Source organism: Aythya ferina (genome assembly GCF_964211825.1).
Source record: "Aythya ferina genome assembly, chromosome: 5".
Lineage (NCBI taxonomy): Eukaryota > Metazoa > Chordata > Aves > Anseriformes > Anatidae > Aythya > Aythya ferina.
In genome coordinates this window covers 30,337,499-30,360,887 of record NC_140301.1, presented here as the reverse complement: position 1 = coordinate 30,360,887, position 23,389 = coordinate 30,337,499, and the positions used below count along the sequence as shown (strand labels likewise).

The 23,389-nt window shown below is 42.0% G+C and overlaps 1 protein-coding gene across 8 annotated transcripts in view; it reads left to right on the top strand.

The window, feature by feature from the left end:
• DPF3 (double PHD fingers 3) overlaps nucleotides 1-23,389 on the top strand; it is a 159,602-nt gene that overhangs the window by 60,532 nt on the left and 75,681 nt on the right. For all 8 annotated transcript variants that reach the window (XR_014693664.1, XR_014693665.1, XM_084521369.1 and 5 more), the window contains exons 2-3: nucleotides 7,176-7,336; nucleotides 12,531-12,638. Coding sequence is in view for 6 of the 8 variants with exons in the window: in XM_084521369.1 (XP_084377495.1) it covers nucleotides 7,176-7,336; nucleotides 12,531-12,638 (269 nt within the window). In the remaining 2 variants the exon portion in view is untranslated. The remainder of the gene's footprint in view (nucleotides 1-7,175; nucleotides 7,337-12,530; nucleotides 12,639-23,389) is intronic.

The window sequence follows — 23,389 nt, the reverse complement described above, 5'->3', positions numbered from 1 at the left end:
AAATGCTTGAAAGCTTGTCTGTTTTGACTTGACGGTGTCAGTTCTTCCAATGAAAGGCATTACCTATCCTTACAAGCCTTTCCGTGCGTTTACCCTCAGATCATTGCTACTTCAGCAACACTGGCTCTGCTTGCGTCTGTAAACTGCTTTGTGATCCAATTTGTGTATTTTATCTGCTACTGAGATGATTCTGCTAGCATTTTTTTTTTCTCTGACTCTCATGCTTAGGAAAGTTGTACAGGCCTTGTTTTGTGCACCAGATAAAACTATTTGATACGTATGGAAACAAAATGGGTGTATGAGCAACTCTGACTCTTTGAGAGTCTTGGAGAGTTTAGGATAGGCAGGGGTATGTGTATGTGGGTCTTCACAAAGCTGCCAAGTTAATGTTAAAAAATGAAGGTCTAAAAAAATTGAGTCACTCTGTAGCCCATCTGGAAATCCTGTTTTGCCTTTGCTCATGTTCACACCCCTTACATCATTAGAAGATGTTGTGCAGGGACAGATTCAACTGACCGTTGTGAGAGAACTGAATCTGCACATTCCTGAACTCTCCGGCTTGCCCTCGGAGTTTGTGGTAGGGTTTGGAACACTGTTCTGCTTCACCTAACGTCAGGAAAGCCGTTCTGTATTGCTGTTGCATCTCGTTACCCTACCTCTCTGCAGTCACAAAGGGCATGCGATTGTAGCATTTAGGTGCTCCCTATGGGCTAGAAAATTCAGAGTCATATTTTCTTTTGCTTCAGTCTTTTGATGGATGTTGTGTGACCATCTTGCAATGTAATGTGAGGATGAGCAGAGCAGAATTCTTTATCTCTTCTGGGAAGATGCTCCAGAGCTGTGGGTCTGCTGTCCAAAGGTGCTGCTGGAGTCTGGCAGATGCTGGGCTCTGTTACGCACAGAGTTCCAGTTGCATTCGCTGTTTCAGCTCCAGGAGAAGCAGCTTTTCAAGTGGCTTGTCTTTAGCACACTGCACGCTTTGCAAAAAAAGTGTTAGAGTGCATGAGGAAAAGGGATGAGCACAGGCTGGGGAGTACTGATCTCTTCGGCTTGCTTTGTGATAGGGTCGATACCACATTTTTGCAACTAGCTCCGTCTCTGTTGCTTATCTAGTCTAAGGTAGAGTCTTAGTAGCACAGCCCAGATGTGAAAAACACACATGAGCATGGCAAGGCCACTGCTTGAAAGTGGAATTATGCTGACTGGAGAGAGAGGAAGGCCTTTGTGATGATTGCCTCTATTAGATTGTCCACAGCGGTCTGTCTTTGAATCATAAATGTTATTAGCTCACAGTTTGTAATGCTTCCCACTTCTAGCCAGCCTCCTTGCTGTCTCTTCTGACTTCTGCCTCTGCCAGCTATGCCACCCGTGCTTTCAACACTGAGAGGTTTGGGAGAGTGCTGTCTGCATGAGGGGAAAAAGGCACACAAATCCATGTGTCGTCAACATTCTGTCTGGCATTGCTGCCTGTACCACTTCATCATATTCTCTGGAGGTTTTGCATAGATATTAAATAGGAGTGTTGGAAGAATTGAGCCTCGTGGCATTCTTCATGTCAAGGCTCACGGAGAGGAGGAGCAGCTGCCTGTCAGGAGCCTTGTGGGATCTGCTAGAGGGATCCAGTATAGCTGCTTGGTGCAGCTCTCTCAGCTCTTGCCAAAATGTGCAATTGGTCAGCAGTACCTCATCATCTGCAGTGTCACAGGCAGCTGATAGCTCAGGTAGCATCTGCATGACTTGGTCTTTGTCCATCTTTGTAAGAAGGCCCAACACTCCATGTGTGTTTTATTTCCAGGCTCATTTGTGAACGTCTCCAGCAGGAGAGGCCAGAATGTCTTCTGAAGCAGCGTCACATTGCTTTTTCCTACCACGCTTCCCAGATCTTACTTAGTTTGGAATTGGAAGGTTGTGTTGCTGAAGAACAATTTCTTATTTAAAATGTATTTCAATTTTCCTCAGTGTTCCTCCTGGTATCAAATGATCTGAAATGTAAGACTAGAGGCTAAAAGTATAGTAAATGAAAACGTCCTAGTCTTGGGGAGAAGTTCCACGTTTTTGATCAGCTGGGGACCACTGTAAACTTCCAAAGGAAGTCTGCTGCTTTCTGTTACATGATTAATCTTTTCTTTCTGTGCTATCAGCTTTTTACTTGCCTAGTCATGTAATGAGCCTGGTTTGGGAGGAAAATGAAAGGGTCCTGGCCTCTGGAACCGGAGACAGTCCAGATTCACACTCATAGTATTGGCTGAAAATGTAAGAGCCGCACTTAAGGAGGACTGGCCCTTCATTGTATGAGTTTTTCTGGGGTGGCATGGGCCTGTAACCATGGTTGAGGTTGGCTGGTTATATGCCTTAAAAGACTGTTCTTCTCTGGATCCTAATCTGAAAAGTGATAGGCAGCAGAGGAAGGGTGCACTAGGTTCTGCCCATTTCATAGCTTTTTAAATGGGTGTAGTGCACTCAAATAGCCTGGACTCTGCAGACTGGGTTGGAAAGAGGTGGTGGAGAGCTGCTCCACTGCCTTCAGGTCCACGAGGCTACCTCGTAGGCAGAAGGAACTCTCAGAGAAACAATCATCTCAAAGTGAAGCAAGGCTCTCAGTCCTTGCAGCTGACTCGTAAGCTGCTCATAAACCAGGCTGATTCTTGTTGGCTTTGGTTTAAGGCATGCCTAGGCAGAGGGATGGCACCAGGTATGGTACAGAAAAGCAATAAGTCAGAGTCTGCTCGGAAATCCTACAGTCTAGGCAGAGCAGGCAGACAAATGTTGAGAGAAAGGGAAGGCTTGTTCACCGAATTTGTTGTAAGTTGACCTGATTCTTTGTCAGAAAACCTCAGTTTCTTAACGTGTCAAAGGAGAGTGACCTAATGAAACTCACACCGTGTGCTCTTCCAGTCCAGCACATGCTTTTTCACCAGTGACTACCTACAAAGTTGCATAGGACTGCACCAGCCTCACGTCACTGTCCCAGGACTCGGAGGGTGCTGGTGCTTTGGGCATCCTCCAGCGTGCTCGCCCCACTCCTGCTGCACTTCAGCTGCTCCAAGCCTGCTGTTCAGTTTCTGTCCCACCCTTTTCCACCAAAACAGCCCTTCTGGAGCTATACCCCTCTTGAAAAGGGGCTGCTTATGTGCAGTCTTGCAGGAGATTTTAATAGTGTAGGCTGTTCTTTTCCAAGCCAGAGAGCTTTTATTAGTCAGAACTGGGTTATTTTAGTGTCCTCAGGCTGGAATGCAGATGCGGAGCCTGCACCTCTCCCAGCAGTGTCACCTGTCCCACCGGTCCCAAGCCCCCAGGATTTCACCTGCGGACCTGCACTGGTGGCCTGCACTCTTTCTGCACTGCGCTGACAACTTCTGTTCTGTATTTCCACTCGGGCTGTTTTCAGTATGGTTTGCCTCCCTTGACCGGCAGTTATTAACATCAGCCCCTTGATTTTTCCCTTGAAATTGTTGGTATTGTTGAAATCTATGCATATGCTGATGATTTTGTATCGTTAATATAAATCCAGACAAGTCAGTGTGACCTTTCGCTCCCATGTCCAAAGGGAAGAATCGACCCTTGCAGTGGGTTGCCGCACAGCACTGAGTCATACATACTTCTCACAGAAATAATGCAGAAATTCCCCATAGTTTTTACAGATATTTTTTCAGGAGGTGAAGTGTAAGTCTTCCATGGCAACACAGCTTGGGAAAACTACGAAGCATGTAGCACCAGATAATTAATCTTTCTGACATGTGATACACTTTTTACTATCAATGTAGTCTGTTTATTTTTTGTCTCTTCGTGTGCTTCATTCAGTCAAACTCAGCTGATCTGTTTGAGTTTCTTTTGAACTCCTGTCCTCTCCAGTCTTACTCCTGCCCTCGTGTGTTCCCCAGTTCCCTGGGAGAGGGCTGGGTCTTATCCCACCTCTGTGACTTTGCAGTGATCAGTGCATTGGTACCACGCTTTCCTTTTTTTGCTTGGATTCTAATAATACTTTCTGTTTTTCCTGTACAAGATAAAATATGCTGTGTTTGGATATGTAGCACCACAATGAAAACAAAGAAAAAAAATGTATCTAAAGTTCCTTAAAATATTAACTGAAATTTTGACTGATGGAGATTCACTCCAGTGAAGACTAATGGTAAAACAAAACAGTGAACTTTCCAAAAATGTTCACAGGGAAGCTGTTTTCCACTGGGATATGACTATCACAAGGAAATAATGTTTCTTAATCTTCCAATATCTGATTATTTGTTACTTTAAGAAAAATCCATTCAAAATTAAAGTCAGGGCAAGCCCTTAAGGACCCAGTACTTCAATACTGGCCTTCCCAGTAAATACTTAGGGGTGGGTTTTTGATTGTGCTTGCTGTAGTGGATCCAAAGCAAGTTTTCCTAAAGTATGGTAATGACTGAATGCTTCTCCTAAATTATTATTTCTTTAAGGCAAAAGGTGCATATATATAATCTTTAAAATAAATATAACAAAACAGAGTACATAATCGAGTGAAGAATGAATTTGACCATTAACTTGGCAGGTTCTGTGGTCGTTAAACACATTGGGATTCCAAAAACCCTTTTCTCCCACTTAGAAAAATCTGAATTTTAATTGTACACGCCGCTTGATGGTGACACCCTACTTGATAATGTTAAAGCCAAATATTTAACACTCAAAGATTTGTACTTATTTGTAGTCTTAGAAGAAGACGGAAGCTGTGGCCATCTCCAGCCAGATGTTATATCTGGGTTGCTGAGATGTCCTGTTTTTGTCAATAAATTCCTTGGAGTTAGCGAGCATCCCTGCTTTAATGTAGGGGGAATCTGACTTAGCTCTGCGGAAGCTCAAGTGTTTGTGGAAAGAGCTGTTAATCTTTGATCAACTGGAGTCTCCTTGTTACTGACTTTGATTACACAAGTGTACAACTTTAATTACAGCTTTTAATAAGCTTTCATTTTTTCCTAGCCACATTCTTTGTATAGTAGTGCGTCTTATCTTTTCCTTTCTCCTCTGTTCCCCTTCCCTTCCCCCCTGCCTTTGATGGAAAAAGTGGTCTGAGGTCATTGTGGGGGAGTTTGTGTCCAGAGACACCCCTCTGCAATGTCCCTGCCGGAAGCTCTGCCCTCTGCTCACTTGTACAGCCCCGAGAGCTCCCTCCTCCAGCTGCCCCACAAAGAGCCTCCCCTGCACCAGCTGCTGCCCAGGGCCCGGTGGTCAGTGGTGGGGGGCAGGTCTGTGAGATGCCGGATTCACACTGAGTTCTGCTGCACGAAACAGCTGAATGACCTTTAGAAAATCTGTGAAGCCAAAGGACGTACTGGCTCTTGGGTGTAATTCCTTCCTGCTGAGGGCTGCCCAGTCCTCCCCGCTGGGGACGCTCTGAAATGCAGCAGCTGAAGTCAGTGGCTGAGAACAGCAGGAAGCCAGTGGGCTCAGCGTCCATCCGTGATGCTTATTCTGCATCCAGAGCCTCAGTGTGCTGGATCACCTTTGTTCGTTAGAGAAATGACCTGGTGGAAGCTTAGTGGAGGACTTAAAATTGTAAATAAATGAGATGTGGCTTAAAACAAGCATAAGAAAATGCTTTCCTTTAATTATATTTTAGCCATGCTTTACAATTTTTTAGGTGTGAAAAATAAAGGTGGGTTGAAGTCAGCTGGATAAATTCACAGAAGAAAGATTCATCAAGATCTCTTAAACACAATATACCCACCATTGGGTAGCCTGAGACTTAGGGAAATTAAGTTCTGATTATCAGAAGCTAGAAGGAGGAACTAGAAATGCCTGCCTCTGTAGTGGTGTTTCTCAGTAAGCCTCTGTTATTGGCCCCTGCCAACAAGAGGACATTGGGCCAGTGCAGCCCACGGGGAAAGAGTATGGCTCCCATGGAAGTCATGAGGTGAAACTGAGGAGTGAATTAAAAGATATGAGTCAGAAAAAAGACACAGTAAAGCAGCAATTTACACCAATTTGACATTCAGAAGTGTGCAAAAAGAGTATAATTTAAAAATGCCAATTGTGTCTGTGCAAGAGGGTAGCGGGGAAACAACTAACAGAAGAGGGAAGGGAGCCTCTTTTATCTCTGTGCATGCATCCCTTCAGCTCCCTTGCTGTGCATGTTATACTCTTTTTGCACACTAATGAATATCAGAGTCAGAGCAAGTTATGTGATATATCATTCTACTCCTATTTTCTAATGAACTTACCCCTGATGGGTAGCTTTCCTAGCAATTCATGTCACGACTGAATTTTACCTTGACAATAGATCAAGAATGAGGTTGAGCAGTGAGGCCCACCTACTTTGCACTATTCCAGCATGACAGCTGCTTTGTGTCCTCAGGGTAGCTCTACTTTGATGCTTTTCCCTGTTTAGAAGAATTTGGAGGGAGGATTTTGGTAATCTCCAGCAGGCAGAGTTTTTAAACCTTTCTCAAGGGAGTATGAAGATTCTACAGAATTTTTGAACAAATATTTCTGAAGCAAGTGGCATTGTTTCAGAACATTTGACTGTTCTTCCCACTGCACCCCAGAACAAAGAGTTTGCCATGCTAGATCTTACCAGCTGCTGTTGGTGCCTAAAGCCTGCCTGTGGAAACCTCTGGAAGGGTAAAGACAAAACATCTGGTCTGACCACTGCAGGCATGGCCCTAGCTGTTAATGTGTGTGTTTTCGTGCCTCAGAAGCGCGCAATATGAAGACTGTGTCCTTTGCTCGTACGGGTTCTTTGACATCAGAAATGCTGGAGTGAAGTTCTTCTAAATTTGGCTGGCTTTCTGGTTGCTCAAAATATCCTGCAGGACTTCCTATAGCATAGAATTGAGATGACTGGTTTGTTAACTTGGCTGAATAAACTACAGGGAAAGGGAAACAATAGAAGGAGGTCACCATGGTGTACAAGTTGGCTGACCCTGGGTCATGGCCAGTGTGGTTGCACCGCTTGCTCGTTCAGTATCTATGCCTACTGAAAAGATCTGTGTCTGCTTTCTGAGAGTCTTAGCCTTTGATGACACTTTCTGCATGATCCGCTTCAGCAGTGTCATGCGTCAGCCAGCCTTTTTCATGTGTTCAGGGAAAGTTGTTCTGGTTCTTAGTTTATTTTTTTTAAACCAACCTCATGTCCCCTTTTTTTCCTAGTCTTGTTTGAGGGAAGATGCAGTCTTCTTTAATCTCCGCCCTATCTCTTTTGGCAGACTTGGGGACCAGTTCTACAAAGAAGCGATTGAGCACTGTCGCAGCTACAACTCTCGGCTGTGTGCTGAACGGAGCGTCCGCCTTCCCTTCCTGGATTCACAGACCGGTGTAGCTCAGAACAACTGCTACATCTGGATGGAGAAGCGGCACAGAGGACCAGGTTGGTAGCATTATGTCTGTGAATGCATGTGCATGTATAGAGGGCTGGCCACTGAACCCTCATGGGGTTTAATTAATAGGAACTCAAACCTGCTACAGGCCACACAGAAGAGAAGCTGCCTAAACCTCTGTGCCTGCAGGGGATTTCCTTTGGTAACTGCAGAGAGCTGATCCTAATTATTCTCTCTCTACCCAAAGAAGTGCCTGACATGGTAGTTTCTAAGACTGTATCATTGTAGCTCTCTTAATGCTATTGATCCTAGTCTGTAGCAGAAGACACAATGCCCTGCTCTAAGTAGGACTGGAATTATCTTCAGGGTGGAGAGGTAGAAGTGGAAGTCTCAGGTGAATGCTGAAAATAAAGGATTATACTGGGAAGCGTATACACTGGAGGTGAAATTCAGGAGGGTCCAGTTACAGGAATGAATGTTGTTCTGATGATTAGAGATGTAGGTATAACTTCTAGTTTTGATTTGGACAAGGTACTTGGATACCAGCTCCGGAGCCTCAGTTTCTTCAGTTGCAAAAAATAAATTGATACATGTCCTTAAAGAGCTTTGGCTAAGGTCTCTTCCAGAGCTCAGCAAAGCTGAAGGGAAAAGACCACTATCATTTTTGTACACTTTGGTCAGTCTTTCCTGTGTTAGAGTAAATTCATCTGAAGTGCTTATTTGGAAGGTGAAGGACAATCACCAGTTTAAATGCTGGAGACGTTACTTAGACAAAACTCCTCCTGAAACCCAATGGAAATTTTGTTAGAGTATGGCTCAGTATCTGATCCACAGTTTGCACAGATTTTCTTAGAACACCAAGCTGCATTTCTGTTGTTTGTTTGTTTGTTTGTTTTCTAGTACATACCAGAGAATCCAGGCAGGGAGGGGCTAGTGTACATGCACACTGGAAGCACAGTGTACACATGTGCATATATATAGTTGGCAGTTCCTGTAAACTATACTGAAAAAAATGGGGAAAAAAAAAAAAGCAGCAAAAGAAAAAATCCAGATCTGGAATTGTGGGAAGGTGCAGGCTGCTGTTACCTCCTCCATCAGCCAGTTTGCAACAGCTGTAGTGGGAGGAACACAGAGGGCATTTCCCTCCCCTCCTGCGGGCAGACTATGAAAGCAATTGATGTCTCTGAAGAGTGCTTAGCTGAAACATTCCCTCTCCCTTTCCTAGGATTTACTGAGGGGCAGATCCTTGCACTGCTCCTAATCCTAAAGTATCCAAAATAGATGTAGTATCTTGTCTTGCAATATGGCCAGAAAACTCTTTTGACAGTAAAATGCAGCCAGTTCTAGTGCAGGAGACAACAGGTGTTTTACCAGCATTAAAAATACCCTAAGAAGGTTTCATCTGCCAAAACTATTTGGGTAATCTGGGACTGCTAAATGTGGTTTATGAGGTTCTGGGCTAACCCTTCTTTTGAAGGTTCCTTCATGACCACAGTTGTTTTTTGTTGTTGTTGTTTTTCTTCTTTTTTTTTTTTTTTTTTTGTTTTTCCATTTGAAAACTCTGCATTCCTAAGAGATTATGCTTTGGCAAAGCTAGCTTGCTTTCCTTTTTTTTTTTTTTCTTTTTTTTTTTTTTTTTATTGCTAATCAGTTTACCTATGTAATTTCTGTAGCATCTGGTTATGAGTGAGATGCTATTTTTATCCTTTTGAACTCAGTCATAAACAAGAATATGTCCACTATATGCACAAGTAATGTTCTGGCAAGAGCATCTGCTACAAAGGTGGGCACAGATAGTCTTGAATGGGTCTCACTGGTGTCTCTGCACTTACAGAGGGAATCATCATAGAAGAGTTACAGCATCACACCAGGAACTGAGAGGTCTTAACACTTTGCTTCTCTCAGTCACTAGTTCTCTGGACTACCTTCAGAAAATTCACTGTGCAAATCTTTCTTTCCTCACTTCTGATACTGACCTGTTCTGCAGCTTCCCCTGCAAAAGAGGATCAGTGGCATTCCTCCTGCAGGGCTGCAGTGGGGACTAATGCTGGAACATTCTTCATAGAGAGTCTTAAGTGAATCAGGCCTTCTGCATCTGCTTCAGCCACCAAATCTGATGCCTTTGTTATTTTGAATTAGAATAATCAGTGTGAAATGAAGCAGCCCTCCTCCCCCATATTTGCTCTGCTCTTTCTTGATTTTTATTAGCCCATTTAGTGCTCCCTTGGGTCTCTTTGCATCATCTATTTCTTGTAGTATCATTATGGTGGGTCAGACCATCCCTCTGTAGTTTCAGCATGCCTGTTTTAAGGCTGTACACAATGTGCTTATGTCCATACTGAACATCTCCAAAAATTCTCTGCCAACCACCTTGGTATCTGTCTTGTGTGCTGTGTTCACTGCTATTTACCATCTCTAACCTAAAAAATGTATAAAGACAAATGGCAAAACTCCAGGACCTCTTTTTACTTACAGAGGGTTTGGAAAACAGAGGAGAGCCAGGATCTCAGTATGTTAACCTGGTTTCTCACTGTCCTCTTTGTTAAAGGAGTCAGAAAACTGCATCTCCTGATAAACAGTTCAGGGTTAATTTCACACAATACTGCACAGAACTCCCTCCCTCTTTTCCCCTCCTCCCCCAGCCTTTCACAGGAGCTTTGAGTTATGACTCTCCTACACTAATGAGATAAACAACATAACTCACTGCAGGTTCTGCTATTTCCTCTGTAAGCAAATGGTTGGAACCTTCTCTGGTTGCCCTATAAGGCACCAGAGGGAGAGACAGCTCAGCCAGGGCTGAAGACAGTAAGACCTGTATATGTGCGATTTCCACATGCACCAACTGTGTGGGGGTTAGACTGAAAGCGTCCAGAACAGAGCCTTTTCTCATTGCTTCTCTTCTGTGTAAACAATCAAAGATGCACAGTTTGTGTGAGCCAGCACAGTGACAGATGGGGGTCAGGATAGAGAACTGAAGATAGTATTCAATGGGTTTGGATCAAGTGGAGGTTCAATATCTGTCTCAAGTTCACGGGATAGCTTCATATCAATGAGCAAGGGTATTGTGAATAGGAATAGAGAGCTTGCGTCAAGCGGTGTAGAGGTAGGTGTTGGAGGAACTTAAGAGCCTACCTGCCACCTGCATGGGCTATATTCCCTCTAGGGAAGAGCCTTTCCCACCTCTATTTCTTCAAGGATACCTGCTCTGTTTCTTGTTGGCCTCTCAGAAGCTGTGGTTGGCTTTCACTGTCCTGGCAGAATCCAGAATTGCTAATTCTTATGTGAATTCTCAATAATTGAACCCACATTAACAGATACTCCGCCAAAACCACAATGGATATTTGCTTCTCTTTGTCTGGGACAAACATTCAAAGCTGTGGTGCCCATTTTATGCAAATGACTCCTCTTTGGAGGCATGTTCAATGGGAGTCTGATCCTCTGTCCTATTTCTTTCATCTAGCAACCCCCCATTTGAATGTTGTGAGCAAGGTCTTGCACAGGACCTACTGTTGAAGGGTGAGGCTTCTTGGCTCCACCTCTTTAATGACTCACACCAGAGCCAGGCAAAATCTACCCCATTATAATAGCAATTGTTTGCAGTGGTTAATGTTTGCAAAGTGTCATGAAGAAGTGTGTCAAGAACTGTAGAAGTACTGGTTATTCGTATTTTATTCATAAACCAGTCACATGTGCCCCTTTCTAAAATATATCCTTCTTGTGGTGGGCATAATGCCCAGCAAGCTGTGCAGCAATGAAAGAAGGGTGTGAAAAGCCCCAGGCCAGTAGTGCTTTGTGCCCCAGAACAGCCAGGACCTCTGTGAATACTCCATCACTCAGCCATACCTAGCTAGGACGTTGTAGTTCCTCCGTTTATGCACCAAGACCTGGAAGCAGGTGGAAAGTGCTGGGGTCTGCACTGGCATTCCCAACAGCAGAACTATTTCAAACCATGAGCGTACAGAATTTGATCAGCCCATTCCCTTGAGGTGAATAATTTTGTTGTGTCCTCTTTTTTTGCCTAGTAACTGGATATTGTTTTTATTATTATTATTATTATTATTATTCTCGTCTGGTTCAGTGAACCAGTTTTGTACCCGAGCTGCTGTGCTCTCCTGGCTGTTTCAGAAAGGACGCCAGAGAGCACTTGGGCCATCCTGCTGTCCTCAAGCTGTTCTGCTTTACTCACACTGCCTTAATGATGTCCAGCTGTTCACTGTTGGTGCTATTTCAGATATGGTGATGCTACTCCTGTCCTCTCTCTTATGTCATCTTACCTGTTTTCTGAGGGTATTGAGTCTGGAGCTTTAGTGATGCTCTGTACCCTCTTCAAGACTAATAGCAGCAGCAGAAGGATAGAAGAGTCAAAGCAGAAGTGGTGGACAGAGAGGGCAGGGAAGCAGAGGAAGAGAATGACATTCTTCCAACAATTCTGGGTCTTTCTGGGTATCAAGAATAGCTGGGGCAGTTGAGGATACTTAGAAGCACTTGGCAGTGTGCTTCTGTGCCCCTAGTAGTAATGCATTCATGATGCCCTGCTGCGTTTGCAGTACTAGAGAACAAAGCATAGCTTGAGCATTGGCTAAGGGGGGCTGCCAGGAGAGCCAGGGCAGCTCAGAAGCCAGCAACACCAAATGTGAATCAATGGAGCATGCAGCAATATAAACATTACTGCCGTATCTCCTCCCTCATTCAGGATGTGGGCATGAGGAAGGTAATAACCAGAATGAAGAATCTGTCTTTAAGCAAAAATCCAGAATTTAGGCAAAAATGCAGAGTCTCAATAACCAAACCTCATGGATCTTTGTTTGCTTCCACTCAGAAGACAAATTTTGTGAGCAGGTCTGCATATCAGGGCCTTATGATTTGTGTGTCGGAACTTCATCTCTTCTCTCCCAGGGGGCTTTCACTGCCTGTGGAGGAGGCATCGCCCCTGTGACCCAGGAGAGTCTGAAATTCTATTTACCCTGAAGAAATCACAAATTATTTATGTGCAGCTCTGGTTTCAGTGAGCTGAGTGAAGTGTATGAGTGAGACCTAGATTCTCTGTAGGCCTGATCCCAAGAGGTACTTAGGAGCCTCCAGAGCACTGGATGCCTGGAGTGCATAGTTCTGCCTCACAATTTGCAGGATTGAACCTTCTGACAAGGAGATGCTGAAAGGACAAGAGCAAAGACGCTAGAGACAGTGCTTGTGGTTTACAAACTGAAATGTGATTATATTTTATTTTTTGCCTCTAATCTTCAGGCCTGGCCCCAGGTCAGCTGTACACGTACCCGGCACGTTGCTGGCGCAAAAAGAGGCGTTTGCATCCCCCCGAGGATTCCAGGCTGAAGCTGCTGGAAATTAAACCTGGTACGTATTTGTTTGTCTCTCTCTCCTGTGCTGCAGAGCAGCTGGCATACATGCAGGCCTGGCATTTAGACCTTGGACTCCATCTTTGCCCCTGTCTATCCATTTCTCCTTGCATCTGTTGCATCTTATCTCAGTTTGCTGTAACAGTAACCACCAAGCTCTCTGTACTTAGCTCACCCCTTGCAGAAATGTGCACAGCTTGTATTGGATGAAATGGGAGCTGAATTTACCTTCTGCAGGGGTGAATCCCGGCATCTACAAACAAATTTATAAGGATGTAAAGGATTTATTACTAATTACTGCCTCAGTCTGTTATTAATACATAATCTTGCCCTGGCGTCTGCTGCCTAATCGTTGTGAAGACTGCTGTGTGTAGAGAATAGTACACTGATAAGATTTTTCGTAAAGGGGCCAGAGGTGTGATCAGATTATGAACACCAAATACTAAAAATTGGTGAGGATATGCCACACATATGTGTGTATATGCCTGTATGTGCATCCTAGTCCACTCTTCTTTCAGTGTTGTTGTCCTTGGTAATCTTCCCCCACAATTAAGCTATGTTAAGTGATGAATCTGGATGCTGAGCGAGTGATTGTGAAGCAGATGTGGAGGAGCTGCAGCTGTCAGGTAGAGTGTAGTGCTGTGCATTCTTCCCTGCAGTTAGTAATAAAGGTTTGCTGTCTTTGTGGTCAGCTATTATGAGAAAGAAGGAGCACACGCAGCTGTATGTGATTTTTAAGAGGCAAGACACTGCTAGTATAAAAAGTACAGAAGAAAACCCCAAAATGTAAATTAAGGATATTTTAAAAAACAAAAATAAACCTGTTTGACAGAACGAGATGTCTGGGAACTGAGCTATACTCAGCAGTACTGATGTAAAATTAGAGGCAAAATTCTCATTGATTTTGGTAGAGACAGGTTTTTGAAGGCTCCCTATCTTCAAGACAGCAGATGTCAACAGGCTATTGTACAAGATGAAGAGATGCCTGTAACCACTGAGTTGGGGTGCAGACCAAGGACAAAGCCTCAGACAGCAGATAGAACCAGACCTTGTGGCTGAGTCAGTCAGAAAGAACTGTTAAAATCGGTCAGTTTACTCTGATGTCAGTGAGACTGGACTCGAGGAAGAGGATGGTGTTAGCCCATAGAAATCTCTACCTCAGACTTTTTGATGTTCCAAAAACTGTTGTGCCTTGATTGTTTAGTAAGGTAAAGCAGTAAAGTAGAGTTTGATGCTTCTTTGTTTGCATTATGCTTCTTTGCTGTACTCACTGAATGCCAAATTAGTGCATCCTACATGCCACAGGGCATGAAAGGCAATTACCACAAAGTTATCAGATAAAGAGACCTCAGCATGTCTGTCTCTGTGTTGTTTTCCCTGCTATAAACATCTCTTCTGCATCTCAGGAGTGCTACTTTTGTTGCATTGCCAGTGGCAGCCAAATAAGGCAAGTTATATTGCTCTGCCATTTAAATCTATTTTCCAACCAATTTCTATCTAGTGATTAACTTTCCTTATCAGTTACACCACGAAATAATTTCACTCCATCTGTGCATATCTGGAATAGACTCACTAGCAAAAAATGGGATTTTTCCCGTCTTGGATTTAAAAGTACAAAAGCCACGGAAAACATTGGAATTTCATTTAAAGGTAGCTTTTGATGATTTTAGAAAATGATAGTTTAGGTTATTTGCAACATGGACAGTAGAAATACTGTTCGTTTTTGGTGAAAAATGCTATGGGAAAGCCTCGTGCTGAACCTAGGAATCTACCTCATGCTGTCTTCCTTGTTCTGCAGTTAAACATTAGGTGTCTGTGTGGGGTACAGATATGGCAGTTTAAGATCCTTTGAGAAGTACAGGGATGACAACCATAGAACATATAAAATACACTTGGCAAAATTCTAATTTAAATATATAATAGTTTCATTATGCCTAGGTCTTGGACTCAGGGCTTCGAGCTGTTCTCAGCAGCTAGCTACTGTCTGCCATGCTTGTGCTGGCTTAATATGAGAGTAGCTGATTTTTATATAGGAGTCTGTTGAGTTGGGTATATGTTATACAATATATGCAAGCAGTACAATTCTATAACATCAAATTAGGGTTAAACCTTATTTTTATCGTGTTTTACTTTTGCTAATTTCTTAGAAGTACTTTTAGTAAAACTGCCACTGCAACAGCACAGAAGGGGATCTTAGCTCTAAGATTTTTCCAATCCAGCAGTTAGTGGGATCAATACAAGAGGGTTTCAATGCTTGCTTGGGCTTCTGGAGTGGCTTATTATACAGATAAGTTTATCCAGAAGTTCAAGACTTCTACATCATTTTGGGGATAGCAAAACAAAAATCCTAGGGCTATGTAAGTTACAGCTAGTCAGCAGCTGGTCAGTAAGTAGAATCAAACTATTGTCTTGCTAGCAACTTAAGGGTGTAGTAAATCATTTAGCAATAATACAGCATTCATAGCTGTAACCCATTTTTGCAGTGTTGGTACCTTGCAGCTGTAGGTAGTATGTGGTGCAGCTCAGTGTTTGAGAGTTTCATATTTGGTAATACCAAAAGTTAATGAAGAAAATATCTCAACATTTTCTGTTTCCAAGAGATTGTGTTCCAAGACAGAATCATTTTTTTTGTAAGATGCAAGTGCGCTATAATATTTTTCTTGGGGTCAGTTGCTGCCTGCTTCTTAATAGAACATGCTGCTTTTACTGTCTTGGTCTGTTGCTCTTATTTGTGAAGTGTTCCATTTTAAGCATAGTTACAGCTAAAGTTGTAAAGATCAGAACAGTGGAATGGAGGTTGCTGATGCAGCCTTCAGACGTCCATTTTCCTCTGCCACTGTACTCCGAGTTAAGTGCATGGATTGCCCTAGTAAAGTTTTTTGATCAAGGGTCTAGCAGTTTTCATGTTAGCACTATTTCTAAGCATCCTCCATCCCATTCCAATGGATATGAGGTAGAAATAAAGTATCACCCAAGCTTACTTACGATAACTGCCTCAGACAATTCAGTCAATATTATTACCAGACCTTTATGAATTACACTAAGTATTCCTGACATTTAATTTCACATGGACTGGTCTTCATCTTTCAGTGGTACATTCATATCATCACAACCAAACATTATGCCTCAAGAGCAGCCAAGTTTTCATCAGTGTAAAGGATATGATCTGTAACATGAATCATTGTAGTGTAGCAGCCAAGACTCCTATGAACAGTGGTATAGATCTGAAGCAAATTCCCAGTTGTGGGCAATATATTGATATCTTGGTCATACTATGATTTTCTAGGTATATTGTTAAAGTTATTAGGTGTTGATACTTCTGTGATATTCATGAAACTGGACTTCTGCCTTGTTCTGTTCAACTCAGTATGGGCAAGCCTGCCTCCCTGCAAAACTGGGCAGTGATATTTGTATGGGGTCTCACTGTGGAGCAATGGAAGGACTGGAAGCCAGTCACGTTTCCACTCCTTATCTGGCTGTTTTCCATCTAACCAGTAAAAGAGGAAGAGCAGAGCAGAGCTCCTGTGCATGGGAGGTCTGTGAGTCTGGGAATGGGTGTGAGAGAGAGTTGGGCTGGACTGCAGAGCTTTTTATTCTACAGGAAAGTGAGAAGGAGAATTTTCCCCAACTCTCCTACCAGCACCTTGAATTGCAGGTGCCACAAAGGCAAGCAGTAAGGGTTTGGTCTTCAGTAATATCAGAGCAGCTGGAAAGATGAGGGTTAGAAATGGAAAAGAGATTACATCCTGATTACACGCAAGTACCTTGGAAATCGTAATTGCTCCCTGTGCAATATGCTTGGTGGTTTTGTGATACTGGGTGATAGCATGTTTCTGCTTTGGGTCAGGCATCAATATTGTGAAAGTGGTATTACCTACAGTAAACCCTGCTGACAATCAGGTATTACAGAAGCTTTGCAACTATGTGGATGAGAACAGATAGGATGTCTATGGCCAAAAACTCTGGTGGAATTTAAATTGGTAGTGTCCCACTTCAAATTTACAAGATGGCTAAATATAGATACGTACATAAAATACACACAGAGCTTTCAAGTATTTCACGTGCTATGTAAGTGTAAAGAATACGACTGGAAAGTTCTTGTCTCAGTTCACTGCTGTCCTTTGATTTTGAACTGAAAGGCAACAGCGAGGTCTCAGAGCTGGCAGCCTTCCCACCCATTTGGTGGGTGTGGAGTACAGTTTGTGTGTGCTGCCACTCTGGTAAGAATGAGCTGTGCTAGAGTTTGTTCTGTTACTTATCTCTGGGCAGTCTAGTGTTCAGCTGACTACAGAAATGGCTTTTGTTTTGTTTTGTTACCAGCTTTGAAGCGGTAAAAATAAACAAAAGTATTATTTTTCATTTGCTATGATGGACCATGGTAGTATTGTTCAAGGCAAGTGCCAATATCAGATTTTTAGATGGCCCTTAAACAGTGCCTGATCTGTCTGTAATCTGACATATGGAACAGACCACTGTGATTGTGATTGTGAACAAATGAATGGAGTCCTTACAGATAAGCTATTATCTCTCCAAAGCATCTTGACTTACCTTGTAGAGACTGTGTCTGATTGCACAAAGTGCAGTGTTTATCCTGGGAAGTGCTGAGTGCCCCCAGCTCTTGTGGATGATGTTCAGCATATCCATGGAAATCAGTGTTCTTTAAGATGGGGCACTTCACCAAGATAAACTTAAGATGAAATTAAAAAGCAAAGGACAGAATTAGCATTAGCATCACTTATATGATAGCATCTAGAAACTCAAGTTAGACCACTATCCCGGGGATCATTGTGAAGTCTCCTTATACTATCTGCTATAGTCTTGTGTTGTAGCACATATTACAGCCCAAACATATAAAATATATAATGGAATTCCTTCTGTTCCAAAACGGAGAAACCAGTGACAAAGTAAATTACCTGTATGAAGGTCTGATCAGAGACTTGTGGTAGAGCTGGAAATTGAACCCAAGAACACAAAGAACTCAGTTCTCCCGAGTTCCATATTATTCTTTCTTTCCCTGGCTGATATGTCTAGTGTCACTCAAAGATATTAGACCCTAAAGATAATTCAAAACACTAATTTCACGAGAATTTCTTTTTAGCATTTTTGTCAAACAAGCCAATTAATATTGTCTAGTTTCACTTTTGATTTCAGCCATTTTGTACACAATCACATGTTGTTTCTTGTTCAATACTACAAGACAGCAGTGTTGTTTCTCTATGTGCTCTATATGGAAATACACATTTCTTTTTTCTTAACAAAAAGTTTTGCGCTACTGTTTAACATATATGGAAACTTCTCTGTGATTAAGGGAAAAATTGGTTCCTATCATCACGGGAACCTATGCCAATGGTACCTCTTTGCTATCTAAGAAGACTGTTTTAGGATCAAAACCAGCAGGATAATTCTGGTGCCAAACAAGAGTACTTCTGTAAAGTTTAGATGAATTGGATAAGATATTCCTGAAGGGTCTATAATAGCAATATATCAATTGTTCAGGCTTTGCACAGGCTTCAGCATATCTGAATAACCAAAGATATTTCTGTGAAGAACTGAATCATTATTTTTAATCATTATTATTTTTTATTTTCCATGGCTTTTATAAGCATTTGCTGTGATAAAACCTAAATTTGGGGCAGATGTGACATGAACAGCCAGCAGATAGGAGGAACTTCTATTGTCTGATGACTTGGTCTAGATTCCTCGTGTAAGACAGTTTCATTGCTGATACCAGCTTGTGTGTCCTTTGCTGTCTTCCTGCCAAACTCTTGGAATTAAAATGTTTTTGAAAATCTGGTTTTTATTCAAATACTTCTGCTTTCTTAAGTACTTTGGCTTTTAAAACAGCACTGCCCATCTTTTATAATATATTCTATAGTACTTTAAAATTTAGTTTATTTAGGATTTTCTTTTTCCTTCTCACATAGTTATTCCTGACTCCACCTGCTAGATGTTTAGTTGTGGGAGGACTGGAAATGGGCTCTGCCTATGACTGCTTCTGTATTCAGGCATCTGCACATGCAGATGGTGCTTCAAGGCCAGCAGAGGGAGCATTGAATAGTTGTTTTTTTTTTTTTTTTTTTTTTTTTTTCAAGGGCAGGGCCTTACTCTGGTTCACGTAACTGAAGGAAGTCAGGAGTTACCTCTGCAGAAATGAATGAAGCTCTGTGGGTGTAAAATCAGGGGAGGAGAAGGACTGAGCCTACTGCATGAGTCAACATTTAAGAAACATTCTTCTGTAGCAGGAATAGGCTATTTTTAACTCATTATTTTTTAGAAATGGGATTGGATTTTTGGTAGGTGGTGCCAAAGCAACAGTTGTGTGCTGTATTTAGGTCACGTGTTAGGCAAATATTAGGTGAAATATCAAATAACCTTACAAAGTGTGGACAATGATGACCTTCATATTTGAAGAAGCTGCATAACCCATGTAAAAGAATTTTACAGAGCAATTCCCACATGTATTTTGGTACAAATGGAGCAAGTCTCATTTTCATCTACTCCCATCAGTCTTTATTTTTGGTACCTCATGTAGAAGAAAACAAAAAGTACTTACCATTTTGTAGCAGGGACGGTGGATAAAGTTCAGTTCTCAATTGATGTGTTACAGTGCACATCTGCACAATGGCAGTGCTGAATCCTGAGGTTGGTGTAACATGTACCTATATATGTCACACGTCTGTATCACTTTGGAACAAACCAAAGCTTCACATTGTGAATCCAAATCTTGGAGCAGGGATTCTGGAAGGTGGTTTATTGATGTTGTTTTTAAATTAGGGTTAGATAAGAAATTTCAATATGTAAGAGAAAGGGAACATTTATCATGGCTTTAGGAATCCCTAAACACTCCGACTTTTTTTTTTTTTCCCTATCATTTCTTTAGCAAATTGGGAACTTGTCATGAAAATGGGAAGAAAATTCTTTTTTTAACCACCTCTAGTTTTTATTTATACCAAAGTAAATACTGATTTCTGCTGGGCTCTTTTTTTTTTTTTTTTTTTTTTTTTTTCTGGCTTCTTATCCAGCAAAGTACCTAAGTATTGTCCTAAATTTAAGTAGGTGTTTATTCATCAGATAAGCCTGCAGCTTACAGATAAGTCCATCAATGCTACCGAATCAAAACAGTGGGCTCCAATTCTCTACTAATCTTGCCTTCAGATTGTTCACAGCAGGACATGGCAGCACAGGAAAGTGCTGCTGCTCTGTGGCCTTTACACATTGAGCTATGACTCAGGTTAGAAAAAGTAACTTTCTCTTGCCAAGAAAAAAAAACGTAAGTGTGGGATCTTCTGAATCTGTTTCTTCCTTTTACACACATATATAACCAGACTCTACTCCATCCTAACCAGACTCTATTCATCCACCACCCTTAAATTCTTACAGTGGGGGCTTTCTGTAGTCAGAATCTCTGGTTAGATAAAGTTTGCTTTCCTTTTCTCATGTGACACTAAGAAAACGAGAGAACCTGTCCCTTTCTGCATGTACTCACTGACACTGAATCACAATGTGGAAGTCCTGCAGTGAAATGTCTTTGTCCCATTACCAGTCTACAGTAGAGATGCCAACCTCTGCATTTAATGTTCTGCCACACTATCACATAATTATATTGCCTGTGTGCCATACAAGACTACACAGCACAAGGCCAATGGAATATTTCTTTTTCTCTCTGCTTCTCAGTCTGTAAAATGGAGGTGCTAAAACACTTACTCACTTTGTCTATCTCAGAGAAGTGCCTAACGGTTAGTTAATAAATCTTTTTAGAGAGCCTGGGAGGAGTAGGGGAGTATCTTTAAATAAAAAGGAATGTCTGAATAAAGCCTGACACTTGCCAAGACTTTAAAGTGCTAGTTTAAACATTTTGGCCATCATCATGTAGCCTTGCAAAAGTGGTATGAAAGTATATCAACTCTGGTGCAAAACCTGGACTTATCTGCCCCATGGTGGCCAAGACAACAAGTAATTTATTACACACCCATTTATCCAAATAGAGAGACCAACATAGGTGAGTCGTTGGGTCAGATTTCATAAGGCTAGCTGAGCAGTGTAAACTTTAGAAAGATATCTGAAGTTTTGCACAGTGCAACTAACTCTTCTTGTTTCATTTTGGCCCCTGACAATCTGGCCTTACGTATTCCCTGTGTAACTGCTGTGGCCGACAGGGCTGTGGTAACTTCTAACTCCTCCTTTAGTTCACATACCGGCGCTGGGTATTGTTATGTCTGCTAAGGTGCAAGTTCTTAGACTAATTCAGTTCAGTCAGCTCAAGGATAAAAGTAAACGTGTATTTTCTCCCAGATGGGATTACATGATTTCACAGGTATGGAAATAAAACACACTCCTTTCTAGAAAAGCAAATAATTTTCTATAAATAGTCTAGTCAAGAAAACAAAAACATTGCTTCTGCTGCTCCACTCCCGTCATGCTACTAGAATTTACAGGATTAACTTTGTGTAAATAGTTTCTCTTTCATTTGTGGGATCTGGAACAGGTCACTACAAGTATTTTATACGCACAGTTTTACCATGAGAACTGTATTGGTTAGCTAAGATTGCTCATATGAATCACCTGGGTTTACTCTTGGTTCTTGTGTGGCTCAGCCAGTTTGCATAATTGGGAGAAAGCTGCTTGCAAAAGCCACTGTGCTTTGGAATCTCTCTGGATTTTGATCAAAAGCCTATTTAAGCCAAACCCCTCTGGCTCTAGTGGTCAAACTAAAGCAGAAGTAGCAACTAAACAAGATAAAGCAGTTTTGGAAACTGTTAATTTCATCTCTTTCTGAGCTCTCCAGGTCTTGTCCCTGAGAATGAGGATGTAGACTGCATGTACAGCAACCCCCCCATGCCAGGCTGTTGTAATTTCAGAAGCCATGCAGCCACCTGGAGGTGACTTTTCCCCTGGCATGTAGTCTCAGCTGTATTTAATGTACATGTGAAAATGGAGTTATGGTGACTTTGAAGCCAGGCCATTTTGAAAATGATCTGGGGCAACTGTATCACTGTAGTAGGCCACTAAATCAAAGGAATGAGCTGTGCCGATGAACTCGTCAGAGCCTCTGCAATGCGTCTGTAGGTCATCTCCTGGGACTTGATCTGCAAGATATGAGGAAAGCTTGGAGGGCTCAGGCAGCTGAGATGGTGTTGGCTTGAAATACCTGAGGCTGCTTGCATGGTTGCTTTCTTGTGGTCTTATCACCCTTTCTGTGTTATCCAGTCCATTGTTTTGTTCTTTCCCTGTTCTTCACTGCTCTGTCTTTACCTATGTCTGGCTGCTAGGAAGCATCTTTGAGGAGAGGTTTTTCAACATGTGCCTCCTAAGTTACCAAGGCCTGACTGTGAATGCAATGTCTCTAGGAGACATTATTCCTACTGGAGAGGTAAAGTGATGTGGAATATATCCCCTTTCTATGAAGTTAACATTGATGCCTGTATGTAACCATTAGAACTATTTATTGCTGAAATCAACAGCTTTTAACATTGAAAGGTGGGCTGAGGGTGGGATTCTCCTCTTTGAGGAAAGGTGGCTTTGAGAGACTGCATCAGTGCTCACCAAGCAGGCCTTGGGGGGCCAAGGAGTGGGTTGTCAAAGCTGTCTCCCTAAGGCTTGTTAGGAGGAAGAGGTAAGGGAACTCCTGGGAAAGTGCCAGGGGATGGTATATGGGGGAACAACTTGAACCTGGAGGTTTTATTTTCCCCAAGGCACAAATTGTCTGCTCTCCAGAAAAGGGGCAGCTGAGAAGCAGCCCCGTAGAAGTTTTGCAACTAGAGCTGAGCCTAAGCAGCTTTGGCAGCAAGCCTCCTGGCACTTTTCTTGGTGTAAGCAGTACCAATTCCTTAAAAAGAGTAAGCTGTATTGGCAAAAGTGTTTTTGTAAAGCACAAGAATAGTTTAGATGCAAGTGCTGGACACAGGATCCTAGGAAATAGGTATCTTTTCTCTAATGCAATGCTTCTATTTTGTATGTTTGTGTAAGTAATCCTTGGAGTTCTTTGGTAATCACATGAACAAGAGTTTATAGGATCAAGTCCCCATGGCTTAGTCTTCTAAGATGCCAAGCTGTCTATCCCCGGACAAGGAAAGCACCTGAGCTTGGGCTTTAAGAACATGAGTGATCTTTTTGTAATTAATGGGACTTGGCACATGCTTAAAATTAAATCCACGTGTAAAGGACTTGGTTGGACCAGACTTACAGGTTTGGTCCTGAGCATCTTGCAAGATAGAGCCCCGTAAATTCACCAGGCTACTAGATTAACCATTTAGGAGAACCTGTGTACCATTTTATACAAGAAAATACTAACAAAAAATAACAGAGGTTATGGAATGTCATTGCATTCAAAATAATTTTGTTAAAAAACTTTTATTCAATTTTATTGTTCTTCTGACACATAGAAAATTAAATTGTTTTGTAGTCTGAAATATTATAAAATTTATAGCAGGTGATATTTTTCTGGTGCATATATAAAGGAAAGAGCAATAAATGTTAATATAAAGCCCACTATGAAATCTTACAAGCCAAGCTTTATAGATTTGCTGAGAGTAGAATAAAGAGTGTGATGGCTTCCTCTCCCCCATCCTTGTACCTTCCACCATCTTTCCTGGTTGGTGTTTTGTCAGTCGTTCTCATTCTCATGTAAACATTTTACCCCCTTGTAAATCACCATCGTATATCTGAGAGGTATCAAGTGTGTTTTTACTGGATTTCAATTCATTTCAGTATTTCTTGCATTTTGTATTTGATTGTCTGATAAACCACAGA